At 43.5% G+C, this 20,606-nt stretch overlaps 1 protein-coding gene across 1 annotated transcript; it reads right to left on the bottom strand.

Moving 5' to 3' along the window:
• Positions 1 to 2,813: 2,813 nt before the first annotated feature.
• Positions 2,814 to 18,030, bottom strand: LOC144755998 (keratin, type I cytoskeletal 19-like). Its single transcript, XM_078645472.1, has 8 exons — positions 17,468 to 18,030; positions 14,880 to 14,962; positions 12,763 to 12,919; positions 12,056 to 12,217; positions 10,908 to 11,033; positions 9,533 to 9,753; positions 6,099 to 6,121; positions 2,814 to 3,296 (listed from the first exon to the last, which is right to left on the bottom strand). The coding sequence occupies exons 1-8, from the start codon at positions 17,948 to 17,950 to the stop codon at positions 3,190 to 3,192; spliced, it is 1,362 nt and encodes a 453-aa protein (XP_078501598.1). The 5' UTR covers positions 17,951 to 18,030; the 3' UTR covers positions 2,814 to 3,189.
• Positions 18,031 to 20,606: the final 2,576 nt, after the last annotated feature.

The following is a 20,606-nucleotide window of genomic DNA, read 5'->3' as shown; positions in this document are numbered from 1 at the left end:
TGGCTGATGTTGTTCGGCGCTCGCACTCACAGTGGGCCACCTGAGTGGCGGATGGGTAGCGCCGCCTTGCAGCGATGCCTTGCGTTAGCTTACTTGCACGTCTGCGTCTCCGACCTCCGTGCTGTTGTGTGGTCCGCCCCTCTCAAGATGGCTGCCGCCTTGCTCACCTCTTCTTCGAGACCGCCACGCTTTGTTCGCCGGCCGCCCCTCTGGTGCACCCTGGTTCCAGCGAGGCCTTTGTAGGGGGGTAAAAACGATGCTGCGCTGCTCTCTTTCCTGGGCTTGCTCGCAGCGCTGTGACTGTTGCCCCTCCCAAGATGGCCGCCGCCGTTGGTCTCCGGTTCTCGGAGGGCTCTGCTAGGATACCGTCTGCCTCACCGGCGCTACGTGGGCTGGGGCATGGGCTTAAACAGGCGTCGCTTCGCTTGTACCTCCTGGGGGGTATCGCTCGTGCTGGTGCTTCTTTTTCACCGAGCCATGGTCACCCTGCTATTCTGCCCCGTCTTGCTGCCGCTCCGCTGCACCTCCCTCTCGGGAAGGTCGCTTGCTCCGCTAGCCCGCTCTTGTGCTTCCACGCGGCTGCTGTCTTCCTGGTGAGGGAGCTGGCGGGGGGGACCTGCTGGGCTGCTCGCCTTGCCTCCGTGTTGTGCCTTCTTGTTGTGCTTCAGGATGTGGTCAAGATGGCCGCCTCCGTTCTGCCTTCGCGCTCCGGTTGTGTCTCTTATGCGCGCTCGCAGCCTCCTTGCTCTCAGGTGCTGCCGTGGACGCCTCCCCTTCGCCTTGCTCTTCGCCGTGTCCACCACGTGTGTCTTGCCACCGGAGCGCCTTGCGGTCTTCTCAGTGCTGTGGCATCGCCTTGTCCCTCTGAGTTTCTTTGATTGTTTTTTAAGTCTCTGGTCTTTAAAGTCGCATAGCGCCGATCTATCAATCAGCCATTTTGATACATTAGCACCAACAGTGGTCACCACTGCACAGTGAAGCCCTTCCCACCCTCTTATCCTTCTAAGGGATTATACCTTCCACTTGAGGATTTTCTAGGCTACATTTTCATATTTTAGTATAGTGCTGTGCTGAGAGCAGATGGGAAATGTAGCAATAAGCATTCCATATCCATTCTACTGTTCTAGGGATTTACCTTAATTATATGCGGGTTTGTGTAGTAAGGTTTAATATTACTGTTTTATGGTTTAAGGTTCTGCTGGTTTGAGACTGTCGAGCATCCCAAATGGCTGGATAGATAAACAGCACTTGCAGCCTCTTCTTCTGTTAGTGAGTTACTTGCACCTGCTTCTTCACTTGTGTCTTCTAGGTACCACACCTCCATTGCTCTTCACTGTCCTCCACTGGCCTTTTACTATGCTATCCATTCTTCTTGTGTAACAATGCATCCATCATCAGGGTTAATTCAAGATTCTGGGGAGGATTGGGGTGACAGCAGGGGATGCTAGAAAAGCCAATTAAAACTGTCATTAATTTTCTGGTTTATAAATATATGTTGTAGATTTATTATTGATGTTTTTAGGGAGTTCCCTTCTTCGTTTTCTTCAACAGAGCCAACATAGTAAATCCAGTGTGAGGAATCCTATTCCATGATGATTGTTTTAATAAGTGCATGCGCGGAATGTCTGATCACAGGTATAAGTCTGATGTAAGTAAAAAAAGTTGATGGGAGGAACCCTTGCAATTGGTCTAAACTACTGACACTTATTATATGTAGTATTCCAATCCCACCAATTTTCACTCACATTTCCTCCTTAGAAACAGGCCCACCAAATGGAATTCCGAACTGACCCAGCACCTCATGGGAACAGTCCATGGTGAGATGCCAGGTGAAGCCCTCTGCAGAAATTAATACAAGCATCCCCAGCCAGGTTTCACTCTTGTTGGCACTTGTCAGTGAGGTGTACCTTATATCCAGTGGAACAGTGAGCAAGACATCTGGGTCTGACATCCTTGGCCACTTAGGGTAGTGCATCAAGCTATGCCTCATTCTAATGAGGCCTTACTAGCCTGAAACTACTCTGAGAATGTTTGTGTTCCCACCTGGAGGTGACCAGGCCTGGCAAGACTGATTTGCAATTGTCTGACCTCTGTTTAGAGTGGTATATTGGACGAGAAATGATAGTCTGGAATGTGACTCCGAGTGATTGTTAGTGATGAGATTGATGCAGCATTCCCTCCATCACATTGTTGGTTGTTGTGGTAAGTACTGGTGTGCCTGGCCTCTTTTTGCTTGTCTGGGTGCTTAGTTTAGTGCCAACATATTGCCTGCTGCTCCCTTCACAAAGCTTGCGGATGCTGTAACCGTACGGAAATGTCAAACCAAAGCAGTATCTGGGAGTCAGTGTGGGCGGAGGTAATTTCAGGCTTTAAGAGGTATGTACTAGGATACAATGCTCTCTCCCTGATGGTCACTGAAACAAGCCAGCTGGCCCCAAAAGCCCTCAGGCTGCATTGGAAAGCCAACTTCTATATCTAAGAGAACTGCATGAGACTAGGAACATATTGAGTTTTGGTTTAAGGATACTGAGTGCCCAGCTGTGGGCACTAGCCCAGTCTCTTGGTTACACTACTGGATATTCTTGGGCGCGTGGTGTGGGTTTGCAGTAATTGTTCTCCTTGCCTGGGGTGGACGCATATAGAACTTGCTGTCAGGAAGGTACATTTAAGGACCTGATGCTTTATTTCTTTGCTTTACTGATCATGTTCGGATTGGCTATAGCTGTAGTTGGGTGACTCTCTCCTTCTTTATAATCAGCTCACGTAGCATGAGAAATCGTATTCCTACTAAATAAAGGGCAAATGAAACACCCTTGACAAATCTTTGTAGATGATGTTTATTGAGAAGATGTATTGCAAGAAGCACAAGAGAGATACATGACCATGTTCAACATAGCATAACGAATGCCACTATGAAAAAACACATCACATAAGAAGCAGCACAAAGTTATGGTACTAAATGATATTAAAGCAGTCTCTAGCTTTGGAATAAACATCACTAAATCCATTAATAGCTCCTTTACAGAGCACTGTTTTCTGAAAATGCTGAAGAAAATGGTGGATTGTAGAATTTGCTTCTAGAGCAAATGCACAGTGGCCATTGTGGCAGCCGTTTGTCGGTGTGAATGTGGTAAAGCAGGATCTTATATTCAGACTGAACGGGACAACATGTGTGGTTCAGCAGCCAGATTAGTGAACCTGCTCGCGGGAGGAGACCACACTTCCATTCTCAATGTCTTCCGTGATCGACCGTACTTTGATACCGCTGGAGGTTGTGGTGTGTGTCCCTGAGGAGACTGTGGAGAAAGAGAAAGGTTTATTAGCATCTTTACAGTCAATCCTTTCCATAAAACTTCAAGCGGAATTGCTATGCACGAAAAATAACAGCCAACTTCTGAAAAAAACAGTTTTAAAAGAAGATGTTATCCCCAAGGGCTACCAAATAGCATCTTTATGCAATGCAACACACTAGTGGCCTTTTTTTTATATGTTCAATAGCGCAAGATTACCAGGGATGAAGCTGCAATTGGTGCAGCAGTAGAAGTGGCACTGGGGCACATAGTCCTAAGGACCCATTAAACCCTGACAATGTCGCATTTTACTACCCCGTGTACAACAAGGTTCTAAAGAAATCACTCAAAAACTATTAATTCATTCAAGGTCCCTGCAGTCAAAATAAATCTTTTAAAGATTCTTCCATGTAATTGTTCTGAATTGTAACAACCAGCGGTGTCCTGAATATGAAGTACTTAACGTGAATGGTTCCAACAATTCTATCCTGAGGAAGACCCCATTAAATGATGTTAAGGGGTCAATACGTCGACTTTTCAGTCATATTTGCATTGATTGCTGGACTTTGGGAAACCTAACCACAATATTTTTTTAATGGTGTTCTACATTTAATAGATATCCTGATGGTTGAAACATTTCTTGGTTATTCACACTATATTTTTGTTTTTGCATTAGCAAATTGCTCATTTATTTTCACTCTCACTGCACCACCACCTGTAGCATCTTTCCATGTTTTGGAATAATCTTTTTACTCATGTAATGTACAGAGCAATTACATTTTGGAATCTTTTAAAATAATTCATTGTGATAGCAGGGTCATCGGATGGGATAACCCCTGCAAATGTATTAAGTCCCTGATTATGAGTTTGGCGGTCCACGGACCACCAGACTCATGGTAGCATGGCAGTGGCGGTCCGCCCACTGCCGCACCAGCAGTCCAACTGTTATATGATTAGGGTGGTTGGACCGCAATTGCACCACCGCAAACACCAGGGATCGGTGATCTCTGGTTTTGCCACAATATCCTGGTGGTGCCCTGAGGCACTGCCAAGCATGTTACGACTTTCCTCACCGCCTGCGGTCTCATGGAGATTCTTCCTCCTAGAAACTGCTAGCAGAAAGGCAAAAAAGAGGGCCTACAGGGCCCAGTCTTTTCCCTGTGTATGGGGTGCACGGGGGTGCATGCATGGGTTCACATGTTGTGCCCCCCTGTATTACTGCACCCATAGTTCCTTCATAGGAAGGAATGCACAACATGGTGCATTCCTTGCTGTGCAGGAACGTGCATGGCGGCCCCTCGGTGGTGCAGTTTAAGACTCACTATGAGCCTTTAAACTGCACCACCACAGGGCCACCACGCCATCTGACCGACCACAAAAATACTTGTTTACGGGCAGGCGGCGGTGAGTTTTGGAGCGTGGTGGTGGTGTGGTGCCCACTCCTGCACTGCCAAAACTCGTTATCAGGCCCTAAATGTTTCTGAATGATTTCCTTTGGAACACTGTTGTGCATATGGGCTTCATTACCCCAATTCCATTGGAATACAGGGTGCCCCTTTTCTCTTCCTGGCATTTTACTACCCCAACAGCGGTCTAAGGAGTCATTTTCCTTGCTAGTTCCAAGGCTCATTTATTAAAATTGACAGCGGTTCTTACATTTGGGACCCCCGAGCGAAGATCCACCCACCCGATTTAGAAATCCCCACGGTTCCAGTGGGATCTCTTGGCAAATCGCGCACCGGCTAGTCTGGTGGATGAATCTATGCAAAGCTTTATGCCAAACACCCATTCATATTGCTGTGGCCTGTTCAGCAGTCCTTTGTACTGTTCAGAAACAATCCCCACATCAGGGGGGTGTTTAAAGAAAAAAAAACTCAAAGTGCTAAACATGCAGTCTTTTCTCAATGGGCGTCAGAAAAATCTGCCACTATGACCCCATGACCATGTGACAAATGATTGCCAGGTCAAAGACTTCTAACAACCAGCTGGGGCTCCACAGGCAGAAAACTGGCAGTACCCCCTTGTCTACCCTGATCCTGGCTACCTCAGAATTCATGATAAAGCTTCCTCCCCTTCAAATACTATATCAATGCCTGTGGCATGACTAACATGTCTGAAGTCTGGACTATGAATCAGGGCTACCTCCCTGTGTGATGAGTGGTGTGTAGCTTTCCACTTGTTCATTAAACCCCAATGTAACTCATGCAGCATGCAAGTTCAGAAATAAGGGATTGCCAATAAAACAGATTCTAAATCTGTGCAGCATTGACCAACTTCAATTTGAGGGAAGTGTGGAGAAGGCTAAAAAACATAATGCATGCTTTTAGCCACAAGGCCCAAAATGAATGGCCCACCAAAATAAAAGGGGTACATTAGAGGAAAGGAGTGGCACAGAAGATGGAATAGAGACATTCACATTTCTATAGGAAATAAATATTCGAGCAAAGGTTTGCCGACAGAAACCTACACTAAAAGAGGTTGGAGGCAGCCAGGAGCAACATTAGCATGAAAGTATTAAAAATTCAGCGGAAAAAACTTTTAAAAAAACATGGTGGGGAAATGCAGACTTTGCAAACTGCTACAGAGCTGGAGAGGAGCAATTACCAAACAAGACTAGGTAAAACTAGAGATGATGTCATTTTTGTAAATCGATAAGACAGTGCCATGGGTAGACTAACAGATCCTGCTAAGCTTTACCTCCCATCAAAATCTCTGTTATTATTTAGATCAAAAACATTCCTCAATAGACTACTACTGAAGCAAAGACATTAGTTATCAAAAACAAGGTAATCATCTTACATTCTTTACCTCCAGGAAAATAGGATCTGTTTCTGTGAAGATAAAAAGAAAAATATGTAAGATACTTTGTGCATTAACGTTTACACAACGAAGCAGCTGTGTTTTTTAAGGTCACACCATCTATCTACATGTAAAACTATTAGCCGGCAGAGAAGTGGGTGACATTTGACGATCAAAAACGTATTTTATTTATTTATTTGAGGAGTTTTTGAAGCAGTGACAACTGTGAAAGCAGACCTCCTAGGCTAATGGGATGTATATGTATTTTTGAGAAAGGTTTTAAAATAACTGTGTTGGCTAAGCATTCATTCAGAAATACAAATGTTGCAATTCCAAATCCTCTTAAGAGTAGCTTGGTTTTTAGCCATTGTGAGTTTGAAACAATTGCATGGGTTAATAATACTATTATTTAAGAATGATTTTAGTTATGGCCCTAGAAACACATTTGAACACACTCAAAGTCCTGCACAGATTCCATAGTGTTTGCAGCTGATTTCAAATTCGGATTTGAGGAACATTTACACTCAGGCTTCTCTTTTATCCCAGGCAAATTTCTCCAGGTATCCCACAAAGGATTTTGCATGGGGAAATCAAGTCGAAAATGAGTAAAACACGTGGAGGCTTATTTACACACCCCTTGCATCGCCTGTGCGTCACTATTTGTGACGCACCGGTGGCACAACATGCTGCCACATATTTACAAGGACACGTAAAGCCAACCTGCGTGTCTTATAGTGTCCTTGTAAATATGCCCCTTTAAACGCAACACTTTGCGTGAAAGGGGCGTGCAATGAGTGTCGCAGTGGATATTCCCACACAACACCCAAGGCTTCACCGTATTTCCAGATTTACCAGAAATCATGAACCTGGAAATGCGTCAGAATGCTACGCCTCCACAGGGGAGGCGTAGGGAGGTGTAAAAAATGACGCTTTGCAACTTATAATGTGTGCTGCATTGAGAAGCACCCATAGAAGTTTCAAAATGCCATTTCAGATTGTTTTTGTGCAGGAAGGGTTACCTTCCTGCTCCTAAACAATCACTCCCCTCAACGGAGGCACCCTTTCACTTTGGTGCAAACGTGCCTGTGTAGACGCATGGCAGCTAATTATGTGCTAGCGCAGGAGAGAGCAAAGGGATCCGTCATATCATTGTAGATATGACGCAGCCCTGTGATTCAGAATTAACGCAGCAGGGTGAAGCCAAATAGCTTGCTGCACCTCGCTGCGTTTATTCCTTGTAAATAAGTCCTGTGGTTGTTAACTATTACTGCCTGTCTCCAGAAATATATCACATTTTCCTCAGCAACTTTTCCGCTGAAAGGAGAAAAAACCATTAGAAAACACAGTAAGAAAATTGACAATTTTAAGGTTTCGGTCTTCAGGTGCTGTAATATAGACTACATATAACAGAAACGGATGTGAGAATCCCATAGTCATTGTTCTTATATTCTGTTTCTCAGATTAGTTTCAATTGGTTCCATGCAGCATCGCTAAATTAAAGCATGCAGGCAAGGCTAGGGTCTTGGTCCTACAATTTTGCACACAAGGTGATCCAGCTGTGCCTTTTATTTGTACTGAAGGTACAGCTGAGTGCACTTTGTCCATTTGTTGCTCATTGACAATGATAATTATGTCTTCTCCTCTCTCTATTTTTAGTGTTTTTCATATATCTATTCGGAATTGTTGATCTACTTTTACATGACTATCAAGGCTGAGATACCATTGCAATGTCTTTCCTCCATATTTAGTCCTGTGACTATTTATTTATTTTTTATTCATAAAGTTTTCTATAGCGCCAACATGATCCCGAAGGATATCAGAGCGCTTTACAAAAGAATGGAAGGAAGGTCATGAATCCAATATCGACATCAAGTAAGAATACGCAACAGGAATAATCACATAATTCCCAGACAAACAAATCATGGAGAGTAATACAATAAACAGGTATATAGCGGGCTATGAAGGGGGGCACAAAAGCCTAAGAGCGCCCCACTTTACAGCACACAAACTCGCAGATCGATGCAAGTGTAGATTTATAATTTAATGAAATTCACTAACACTGTTAGTACGTGTGGGGCGCTGTGCCTGGTGCAGGTTTCCAAGCATACCCCTGAAAGGGATTGTCGTGTTCCCAAGGGCATGCTACTTCTGCTGTGCAGATTTATCAATACCAAAACACCAATCAGTGTGAAAAGGATCCCATGTGCACGTAAAACAAATGTTTTTGCCATGAGGAAAACATTGTTCCCAGTGGAGAAAACCTTTCCCCTACATCTCGCCATATCTGGGGGTGATCCATTTCCCTTCACACCCTGGGAAAGGATTCATGCCAGCCCTTTCCTGTAATAAACACCTGACCCTTTCCAAGATAGAAATGAGAGTGAAAGAAGTTTGTGTATGCGGAAAAACATACTGGTGTGCATTATTAGAAAACTTCCAAGGCTAACCACAGCTTGGAATGCCTATTTTCCCTCCCTTTGCATGGGATGTACAGATTCTGGAAGCTCCATACTTGTGACACAGATCTCACCACATGTTAATGGATTTATATCTGTCAGCAATCCCAAAAGCAATTCCTAGTAGGCGTACAAAAGTTAAATTTCATCGTAAACTTAAGTTCACAACCAAATTTACCTTTGTGAATATGGCACTTTATGATTTCAGCTGGATCCTTTGTAGACTATCTATGACTATGCCTTTCCAACTCATCTCTTTTTGCTCCTAGCTCACCCCTTGATCCAGATCACTTCTGTGTCAGAAAACACATCTACTGCATGCAATGAATGAGTGGAGGGAGGAAAGGTGAACGGCAGCAAAATTGTAGGTAGGTTGCAAAACATAAATACATGCTAAAACCATTACTTGGATGGTGTCCTGGATGCTATCCGGGTCTGCATCATTCATATCGATCTTAAATGGACATCTTTGCTTTAAGGCAAAGAGAACTGACCATTCATGGCCAAGATCAAAGGAGATGTACTGATAACTTAAGACCCACTGTCCTATGGCACCACCAGAAGCAGATCATTGGTCCTCCATGATTCTACCTCCCTAGCGGACGCCTTAGAACTTTTGACTCGAAACTGGTCGATGTCTCAAAGATTAACAGAGAATGTTTGGGTGGTCGTTCCTTTAGATACCTGACAGCCAAACTATGGATTGCTCTCCCACTGGAGTTGAGACTAGAAGGTGCAGAGACCATTTCCAGGAAAATCTTAAAACCTGGCTCTTCAGGCAAATATAAGGAATGAGTGAGGCAGACAGCAGAATGGTGGTTCTTCTTTGTTAGCCTAGCGAGGGGATACTCCATATGGAGAATCCATGCGCTTTACAAAACTGCTAACACACCAACATCACATAACATGATTCCATTGGCTCCTTATCCATACTTGTTGGAGTAATATCTACATGTTAGTGAATAAACCCCTTGGCAGAATACTTACGGAATGTCCTCCCCGTCCAGTAAGCGGCGGTAGGTGGCGATCTCCTGCTCTAGGCGAGTTTTCACATCCATCAGCACCTTGTATTCATAGCTCTGACGTTCCTGGTCGCTCCTGAGCTCGGTTAGCTGCTCCTCCACATTGCTGATCAATGCCTGGACTTGGCTGAGCTGGGCACAGTACCGGCCCTCGGTCTCCGCCAACGTTCCTTCTAGCGCATTTTTCTGAGAACAGAAAGAGGGAATAGGGATTTAGAGGGCTAGCATAGTACCATTCTCACTGCATAGTGTAGGATTTATCCATTTCATTTCCAAATTGCATTTTAATGAATCAGTGCATCAGACCCATTACATGTCCATCCTTGCAGCTATCAAATGAATATGAAGAAATTGGGGGCGAACTAGGGCAGGAACAACCTTGGTGTTAAAAGGCGTGTCGCACATTGAGCGGGTCTTTGGACACTGACTGCTTCTGGCCACACACCAGCAAATGGCCTGCTGTAAGTGTGTTTATAACAGTGACAAATTTTGACGCCTAATGCACGACTAAAGGTGGTAGGGTAAGTGAGAGGTTGGTCAGAAGGGTATGTACCAATATTTTTGGATTCCCATTTCTGCCAGCCTTTGTAGGTCCCCCTAAGTCCAAATGTAAGTGAGGGTCTGCGGTCAGATATTCAATCACATACTCCATCTTTTTTTAGGGTAGTAGGGAAAATCGTACATGTAAAAAAAAAAATCACCATGTAGTGATTCATTGTTACATATGTGAGTTGCTAGACAGTACGCTATGAAAGCGTCTAATCAACTCTTCTATTAATCCATCCATACTTTATGACTAAAGTAGGAGGAATGTTCCTGGACACCTGGAGTGGGATTGTTCAACTATTCCAGCTTATCCTTCCATGATGTCATACTGAAAGCAGTTTCTGAGTTTGGAGACATCTGGTAACCTCAGCTCACGTTTAAAGCAGGCATGGTTGGTGGCCGTTTGGTATAAACAGGTCAAAAACTCAAAAACTCCAGTTTTGTGTCTTCACTTGGGAAACTCTTCTATGCTGCTTTCTATTACCCAACACCACACAGTCACAAGCGAGTTTCATCCTATTCGTTACTAGAAGTCACCATCCCAAATTCATGTTCTCCCATGCATGAAGGTGTGTTTCCAAAATTTTAGAGGTGGGATTAAAGAATGATGAGAAGTAATGTCAGTGGAAGTGCATTAGGCATAAAAAAAACATCAAATACATTGGCTGATCAACGTTATCGATTGGTATGCTGCCAACTTGTGGGAAAGGCTGGTTGATGCCTCCTGTTCCTACCCTCTTGGCATGACATAGGTGTATCCCAAGAAGACATGCCTGGTGTGAGGTCATACCTACCATGCTTAGCTGAGCCTGCAGGTCGATCTCCAAGCCTTGGACGCTGTGTCTCATCTCAATGATTTCGGTCTGGACAGACTGCAGTTGTGATGCACTCGAGGTCACCTGTTGATTCAGTTCTTCACTCTGAAATGTAAAGAAAGTACACACACAGCCATCTAAGTGAGGTATGAACATTTTATTCTCATTGAAAGTTTTTTTTTTTTTAGGAAGATGTTCTACCCACAAGTGCATTAGGAAAACAGAAGAGAACAGTGCCGGATTACTATATAGGAAAACTAGACACACCTGCCTATGGGCCCCACTCCTTTTAGGGACCCGCGACAATAATATTGATTTGATATTGAAAGAAAATCACAATCAAGTGTTCTTAAATATTGTTTCCAAAAGATAGAAAAAAATGAATCAAGTCAAAGAAACGAAACTTTTACATTATAGAGAAAATACTGGATTAATGTAATGTACCCATTAACAACTTAATGTACATAAACTAGTGACATCAGATTCACATAACAGTTTGTCTCTAAAAAGCTCATCTTCTGGCAGCTGTCAGTTTGTAAAAAAAATCCAGTTCATTTGGCATTAGGAGATAATTTACAGGTGGGGCCCCGAAATTTCGACTGACTAGGGGCCTCCGCAGGATTTAATCTGGCACTGGAAGGGAAGACTACCTCTGCCAAATTGAGAAATGTCCACAATATTGGTAGATGGCTGACATGATATTGTGGCTTTAGACCTTGAGGTGACAAACTCCTCTACAGTGGGACCCACCTCAAGGAAAAAAGTCTAGATTCTCTGGCAGTGATTTCACTGTGCCATATGCATATCAGCATACTTGGGTAATAGAATTCTTCTTTCAAAGTCCCAGGACATTCCCAGTACTCACATTACAAATATCCCGGGCATGCTGGGAACTGATGGCTGATCTGCCACCATTTTTGTCAGCACTTCCACTGCCCAAACAACATCCCGCAGGAGGCCGCTGACCAATGTTACACTTGCTTAAAGATGGTCTTCTGCCATATTCAAAATGGGTGTAAGCATCTTGAGGATGAAGGATGGGAGGCTAGCAGAATTTTTCTTGCTGCCCCTAAACAACCCTTCTTTAATTCAGAACCTTGGTTTGTGAGTTTTGAGGGGGACTTTACCTTGGTGGTGAACCAGGTCTCGGCCTCTTGCTTATTCTTTTCCATCACCCTCTCATATTGTTCTCTCATGTCATTGAGGATCCGGGTGAGATCAACAGGTGGTGCGGCATCCACTTCCACGTTGACCCGGGCTCCGAGCTGAGCACGCAGTATGGTCACTTCCTGTGGGGAGAATATTGAAGTAAGTAGGAGGCGATAGATAGCACACTCATCTGTTACTCGCGACCACTCACAGAGCTCTGTGGGTTACCAAAGAGGATGCAGAGTGGCAGCCCTGAATGTCATGAACTGTGTGAGATCCTTAAACTCAACCAAATGTCACACATGAAAACATCAGCTCTGGTTTGGGCATGTTGACAGAGTGGTGTTGTCTTGTGTTTACTCTGCCAGTCTTACTGTAGACATTCACAATCCAGTCCCTGACAGCAAATGGTAGGGTGGGAATTATCAACTTTCATATTAATAAGTCTGGGACTGGTTTGTGGATAATATTTGCATTACCATTGAATATCCTGAAATATTTAGAGACTGCTAGGGCTAGAAATGCAAACTCTCAACATTCTATTCATGGCCAACACATGGATCATTAAATAACACAGAGGTTAAGATAGATTGGCAATGTAATGCACATGTTGCAAAGACCTCTTTGCCACCAGACCCTGGTCTTGTTTGATAGACTATTGCTAGGCAGCAGTGCGCCATATCACCTCTTCATGGTTCTTCTTCAGGTGCACCAGGTCTTCCTTCAGGCTCTCGATTTGCAGCTCCAGGTCACTCCTCTCCAGGGTGAGTTCATCAAGGACCCTCCGCAGGCCATTCACATCGGCTTCCACGCTCTGGCGAAGACCCTGCTCCACTTCAAACCTGGGAGGGTGAGAGCAGACATCAAAACTTCTGGGATCTGGAGGATGGGTTTCGAAAGGGACGACTGGCACAGTATAACGTGTGATGCAGGGGGATTGGCTTATCATGGGTAAGCTCCTTATTATTAAGCATTCGCCTCTGGCCACTCAGATGCAAATGCCGAAGTTGGCCAGTAAATATCCAATATACTTTGTGAAATTAACTTGACGGAGTGACAGTCTCAGGGTCTGATTTATCAAAAACACATACATCCTAAATATGTAGACTCCGGACCATGCACTGCAGACATTTAGGACTTTTCTCCTATTCTCAAATATTTCCTGCAAATATCAAAAAAATCAATGACTGTCATATATGTCATCAAAGACCAGAAAATATACTGGGGTTAGGGAATATGTCCACTTGCACAACGTTTATCCTTTTTCCTTCAGATAGATAACATTGTTATCCATGTGAAGAAATCATTCAGTTACACACCCTTACAAATGGGGCCTTAGATGCATGTATCCATACACATTTCACCTCATACACCTACATGAGGATTGAGGTGCATTAAATGTAATAAGGTGAGCTCTAATGTTTGTAGTGTTCTAGCGCTTTCCTCTTTAAATACCACTTTCAAAGTCCCCCAACTGTCCTCATTCATCCCTCCTTTCTTATATAGTGCAAACTCGGCCCAAAGTCAACAGAACACTTTACATGTGCGTCTGATTACATTCCAGAAGGTCAGATTGATTTTTTTTCATTACCTTGCATCCATTTTTCTTTTGTTCCTGTTCTATTCTATTTATTTGTCTTCTGTTCCTGGTCCATTCCTCCTATTTCCACATATTTGTCTTCTGTTCCTGTTCCTATCCTTTAATTCTTACCTGTCTAAGATCACTCATGTCTTCTTCCTAATTTTTTGTATTGCTAATGTTTATATTGAAGCATTTAGGGGACAATTTCTATTTTGGCAACAGAGTATCTATACCACCATGTTAATGGTCCGCCCGCCCAATTTAAATGCAGGTTCACCATAGGTTTGATTACGGCAGAGGCTACTCTATCTCCGCTGTGATTAAATTCCTCCAGGGACCCTATGGATTACGGGCCATCGGAGGCAGACCTGGAATTCCACCCACCTGATTTAGATGGCTGAAATAAGAGGTCAGTTTTCACTGCCTGTCACTGCCAGTAAAATCCTGGTAGTATGGGACAGTGAAAACTGCAAAATACTCCACTCTCTATGGGAGAGGACTCCTATGATGAGGGGTGCATTTTCTTTTTTTTTTCAAAAAGAAATTCAGTTTCAGGATTTTCATTTAAAAAAAAAATAAAAAAATGTTTAGTGCGGGGCTCCATCCTGTTGATGTAAGAGTCATGACAGCGGTTCCTGCCAATGCTTTATAAATGACTGCAACCTTGGTAGGCATTTATATATTCAACAGACAGCATCCCTATCAGGACGATAGAGTAATTTACTCTATCAGCCTAGTGGAAAAATGGGCTGCGCGTTCAAAATCTCAATCAGTCCCCATGTCTGCAAATATGGCCTCCAAGTGGGTGGGTCAGGGATTTCATTAAAGCTGTATCCTTCTTTAGCTTCCTTCTACATGGAATCTGGGAGACATAATCATCCCGGGAGGAACGTATCACACAACACTGCACCACAATAATCTAACATATTGGAAACCCAACCAATATGACTCCTTGAAAAAGTGAACTACTAGAAACATATAAATGAAAGACTGTATTCATATTAATGAAGGATCAATCAATAGTACCCTTATGTAGATCCTTATTCAGACTCATCATATCACAAACTAACGCTGTACGACTTTGCGAGTAGTAGGGTGATCTGCTGTGCCTTGCACGGTAAAAGTGTAGTCAACCCATTAGTTACATTGTCAGGTTTTATCACATGGATAATTCAGAAAGAAAAATAAACATGAATTTTCCAGTCTAGTAGAAGACCTACTTGTTGCGGAAGTCATCAGCAGCAAGCCTGGCATTGTCAATTTGCAGGACACATTTGGCGTTGTCCACAGTGGCGGCCTGGATCTGGAACATAAGGCAAACTTTCAGGTAAGGACAGACACTGATTACCAGGAAACAGAATGTGATGGTTTGATATGAATTCAGAATAGGCATCAAGGAGAGATGCTAAGAAAGAAAGGAGGAGCTGAAGGGATGTAGGGAGACAATTCCATATGTTGTAAAAGTTCCACTGCAGTTCTAAGAATACATTTTTCTCTCCATCTCTCAAAATTCTCTTTAACCACCATAAATGTTCACACATGAACGTTAATCTATGCCTAAAGAACCCAAATGTATGGGGTTCTTCATTGTTTGAGAAAGCTCTTCTACCACAGAGAGAGTCTTCGAGATAGCGGTTGGGCGATTGCTTAACTTTAGGGTTGGTTGACAATTGTATTACAGTAGTGCAACGGAGATGCAGAGACAAGATATTTCATTATCGGCATTCCATACATACACACATATATGGTTGTATTCAATTGAATGGTGGAAGGAGGCATACATTTGATTTTGTCATGAGGTCAGGTTTTCTTGGTTTCAAGTTTGGACACTGATGTTCCATTTGTAGTGTATGAATTGTTCTAGAGTGCAGGACGGTCGCCGTTGCTGTGTGGGCGGGCATTCCTATGGAGGGCGCCAAGTACCTCAGTTGATTGGGACCATAAGTGTGCACATTGCATCCCTTCTGCTGGCCGACCATTACGGAATCTACCACAAGTGTCCTACTGAGAAACACTCCTTTCAGAAGTCTTTTCCAGCTTGGCTTTGACATCATCAAAAAAATGCCCTTTCCTTGTTCTTACAAGAGAACAGGATCCGCATCTAAACTGGGTTACGGGAGGACTGCTTAGCCTGAAGAAGGAAGGGAACTAAAAAAAGGGGCATTAGACGCACACCAGGATCACCATAGCATTGAAAACTAACCTTCCAGTTGAGGGGATTAGGTGGGTCCATTCAATGGCTTTAAACACACAGACAGCACAGATTCAATGCCATCAGGTTAGGAGGGTCGAGGCATCCCTGGCATGTAACTGACTTATCTCCTCTCTAGAATCTTTCCAACTATAATTCTGTCTAGTTCCACAGACTGTAGATCATTACAGCCTGAAGGTTTCTAACTAGGACATCATCTGGCATTTCAAGCTCACATTCGAGTATGCAGCACCCTACTTGGCCCCTAATCACTACCACTCTTGGTGGATAGCTTTAGCCTCAGAAGAAGACCCTAGGACTGATCTGACATGAGATGGGAGCTGATCTCTGCTCTGCCATCCACAGCATCTCCCAGAGCTGCCAGTGTGCTCAGTGCTGTACCTTCCAAGGTCACCATCTCGCCCCTCCATTGAGTATGCTGAAGGCACTGATATCAAAGTCACACTCTTTCTTGTATGCCAATTTGTTAACCATGAAACTATCAACCAATTAAAAAACAACGCTATGTCTAATGGAAAACAATTTGCAAAGAGTCTATGGTGTTCATTAAAATTATTAACCGTGACCACTGGCCACTAAAAAAAATAATAATCTAAGAAATTTCATTTGTGCTACAGGCATACACGTGATATATATTTATGATTTCTTAAATTTTATTAAATTGCGACATTTTATTTTTCAACATCCGATGTTTATGGACAATTCTCCACCAAAAACTACTTTCTGGTTTTGTTGTTGTTTTTTTTTGTAGCAAAACGATGATAAAACTCCAACAGATGTTTCACTTATTTTCCTGACAAAAAATTTGCAAACGTCACAATATGTTTTTTTTTCCAGCGAGTTTAGCGAACCCTATATTGCACAGAAAAATGAAGATCGCGTCGCTGCAATCATTTCCCTCAATAAACTCTTGGATGGGTCAAGGAGCTTGAGACGCGTTACAGTTCCTTAAATAAACTGACTCCTAGAGAAAAAGCTATATGCTCTGATCAGGACTTCATGAACTAAATCAAACATGCTGGCAAGGATGTCTGGATAAATGAGCTATTCGCTGTGCTCAGGCCTTAATTTGGTAAGATTTACATTTCCAGTGAAGCACAATTTGACAGTTTCAAATCAGCTGTACAACATTTGGCAGTGTCTCTCGTGCAGAATGCACCAGTGCCTTGAGTATTCAGTCAGGTCACCTTGACTCCTTCTTGGTATCTCCCCAAAATCCCCCTGGAGTTCAGAGCCTGCGAGATGTGAGCACTTCCTTGTTTGAGTTTCCTAACTGTGCAATATCCTCTTTCAGTGTACTGGTGAATCAGTACATTTTCCTTGGTCTTAGGTCATAACTGCCCACCTCGTTCCACACAAAGCTTTTCTGTTTACTTGCAAAAGACAGATGTTTAGTAGTGTAAAGCTAGACGAGCAACAATACAGCGCATAACGGAAGGCATTCTTCAGCGGGCAATAACAACTCCTTGCGTAGGGGATACACTTATAATGACTCTTTCCATACACTATCAAATCTCTTACGATATTTGATGCCCTTTGCAAACTGGCCAGGTAAGAAAATTGAAGCAGTAATTCCTAACATCAGTGATTCTCTACCTTGTTTTGAAGCTCTTCAATGGTCCTGAAGTAGGGGTGGTAATCCGGGGACATGTACGGTACTTGCTTGTCGTAAAACTCTCGGATCTGCCGCTCCAGTTGGGTGTTCTCCTGCTCTAAAGAATGCACTTTTTCCAGGTAGGTGGCCAGGCGGTCATTCAGGTAGTGCATGGTCTCCTTCTCGTTGCCATTAAGGAGGCCCTCGTTGGCCCAGCCGCCTCCAGAGGCCCCGTATCCCCCACCATAGCCACCGCCCATCCCAGTGGAAAATTGAGACATGGAGATGCCTCCACCACCGCTGCCGCCATGGATGCTTGGAGATCTGTAGGAGCCTCCCAGATGGACAGAAGACATGCGGGAAGAGACACCACTACCCCCCAGACCTCCAAGCCCAGAGGAGGTGGAATAGCGAACACTCCCGCCTGGGAGGCCACCTTTCAGGGACCCAGAAGAGGAGTAGCTCTGTCTGGTGGTATAGCTCATGATGACAGAAGGTAAGGGTCCAGATCAAGCCACCTCTGCGTGCTCCGGGGTTATTCCGCCTACGGTGAAAGCAGAGTCTGTGGAGAGCTTCTTTTATAGCTCCTGCGGAGGGAGTTTCTGGAGGAAAGAAGATTTTTACTGCGGACTTTTTATTGGCATGACATATGCATTCCCATCCATGCCAACATATCTGAGGTACATGAAATTGGACGTGAAAATTGACCCATTTTATTGTGTGGCTTTTGAAGGACCAGGCGTCTATCATTATACAAGAAAAGGCGTACATCGCTTCATGCCCGAGGCCTCAGTTTTATGGAGCATCCTATAAATGCATATCTGGAGAGAATCCTCACTCCAAGCTTGGTGTAATTACAGGGACGTGTCCGGGACAGGCACACATAAGATTACTGCAAGAGCCACTTTTGCACCATTACACTCCTTTTAGGTGAATCTCTTTTCTGAGCATCATAGTAGCTGTGATCTGCAGAGAGGTTCTATCCTCTTTTTTCAGCCTTAAGGCCTTGTTTTGGATCGGGGGCTAAGGGGGGCTTAGACTTCACCAATGGAAGAGATGAACACTGTAGTCCCTTGAGCTTAGCTAGGAATCTGACCTTGTCTAGTACAGACTGAATCAAGTGTTTTGATTTAAGGAGTCATCAGTACGCTTCCTCTACACATGTAATGAAAGATGAAGGCTTGTGATTGAAAGTATTGAAGCAGCAGGAGCAAACGTAATATTTATTTCCGCTGTGAAGAAAACGAGGCACTCTTGTTTTAAAACCAGATTTGTTATACTTAAGCTGGAACCTAATGGTCCAGGTTCTGAGCCACACATTCCTAACATACCTCTTTTTGTATAAAAACTGCTGGAGAAGATGTTGATTTCATATGTAAATATGCATCACTGATAAGACCACTTGTTTTTTTTAATCAAACAGGATGTAGCCACAAACTGAGACCAAGCAAAAACAGGAATTGCCTCTAATATGTCAGGGAGAGTGAAAACGCTCCTTTGCCAGATAGGAGATGTACTTAATCAGTAATCTTTTTCAAGATTAAGAAAAGCTTTTAGTATGTGTCTGTTTGTTCCCTGACTGGTCATCAAGAACAGTATGGCCTGTCGGTATTATTACTTGGCTCCCGCGTCTGATCTGTCTCTATTTAGAAGAGTACCTTGAAGCTACGGAAATTACTGTTTGGTAGAGATAGAGAGATCTTTGCTTGAGGCATGCTATAGGGATTGTTGGAGCCTACCCTACTTTATGAAGCATTGATATAGAAACAGAGCAGCAGCCATTGACACATCCAGTTCCGAACATTGCCATTTGGACCTTGGTGGACATTGTATGTATGTGTGTATGTATATGGTGTTTCCATAGCACATACTTAGACAAAAAGCAGCAGAGCTCTATACATGGTCAAAAGCAAGCCTAAAGTCAGTGAGTAATAGGAGACAAAGCTGAGTTGTGGATGGTTAATCCATTGTGATGTAGGGTTTGTCAAAGAAGGGAGTCTTCATCTCTTTCCTAAATTGGAGCAGCATTGGGGAGCGCTTGATGGATATGGAGGCGGTCTCCCCAATACTTGGTGCATAGATGGAAAAGGCCTGACGTCTTCTTTTTCCTTTTTTCCACTAAGTCTGCAGTCTGATGGTGTCCTGGCTGAGGGTGTACCAGAAGCACCAGAGATGGTGAGTTTGTCCAGTGCTTCATTGGTTAAATAAGGAGTGCTGGGGCCGAAAGCACTGCTTAGAAGCCTGCAACTGGTGCCAATAAATGTCAGCACACTGAATACCATTTTTGTGTAATCCTAAATCCCCCTCGTGCCTCTTTAATTCGCAAACAGACACTCCCTGCCTTCTATCTCACTCTTGCAGGTACCTGCTTTGTCACCGCTCCACGGTTTTACTGTCTTTCTATCCCTCTTTCTTTCCCCTTTGTGTGTTTTCCCTCTCAGGTTCTTGGGAAATGTCTGATGAGGACAAATAGGTGTTTGTCCCCAAAAATGAGTGCTGGTGGCCACTGGCTCAAATTAAGCACTGTGTTTGTCTGAAAGATGTGGGGGGGGGTGCCGGTAGTGATGGCTTGACATAATAAACCTATTTTCCTAGCTGTATAGGTGCCACAATGGGTAGGACAAGAATATTGTAGCCAAAATATCGCCCCATTGGTGTTAATAATACAAATCCTACACTTGATGGAACAATATTTTTGTCAACGATATTTCGGGCACAATGCAATCCCATGATGACTACAGTTGCACGTCAATCACTGCCAAAGCCTGGGAACACGTCTGCACTAAGGCAAAACTGGAGCAGAGCTCATAGGTGCATTTTATTCTTTTTAAGAGCATTTCTCTGACTAGTCATACATTTATTCTATTTATGAGCTCATTTCTAGTCATGTTTCTGCAGCTTCAGCAGTAATATAATTTTATTAGTGGGTGTCAGGATCCTAATTGTGGAGTGGGGAGAAAAAAGAGGACTTGCATGTAAAGTAAAACAAGAATATTCCTGTCCCTTCTCGAAAGTATTTTCCATTGTCTTTTAATAAGCATCATCGCACTACAATAAATATTTTACCAGGGGAAAAAACCTACATATAAAAAAAGCTGATGTGCCTCAGTTGCTGGAGAAAATCCTAAGACAACCCTTCTT

Source organism: Lissotriton helveticus, chromosome 5_1 (genome assembly GCF_964261635.1).
Source record: "Lissotriton helveticus chromosome 5_1, aLisHel1.1, whole genome shotgun sequence".
In the NCBI taxonomy this organism is placed as follows: domain Eukaryota; kingdom Metazoa; phylum Chordata; class Amphibia; order Caudata; family Salamandridae; genus Lissotriton; species Lissotriton helveticus.
Note: the sequence above shows the minus strand (reverse complement) of the source record. Positions and strands in the feature narration are given on the sequence as shown.

Excerpts from the sequence above, each read along its gene's own strand:
- LOC144755998 (XM_078645472.1), bottom strand. The coding sequence starts at position 17,950 with ATGAGCTATACCACCAGACAGAGCTACTCCTCTTCTGGGTCCCTGAAA. Across the intron at positions 14,963-17,467 it reads TTGAAGAGCTTCAAAACAAG|ATCCAGGCCGCCACTGTGGA; the intron begins GTAGAGAATCAC and ends CTTATGTTCCAG. Across the intron at positions 3,297-6,098 it reads CAGATCCTATTTTCCTGGAG|TCTCCTCAGGGACACACACC; the intron begins GTAAAGAATGTA and ends CTTTCTCCACAG.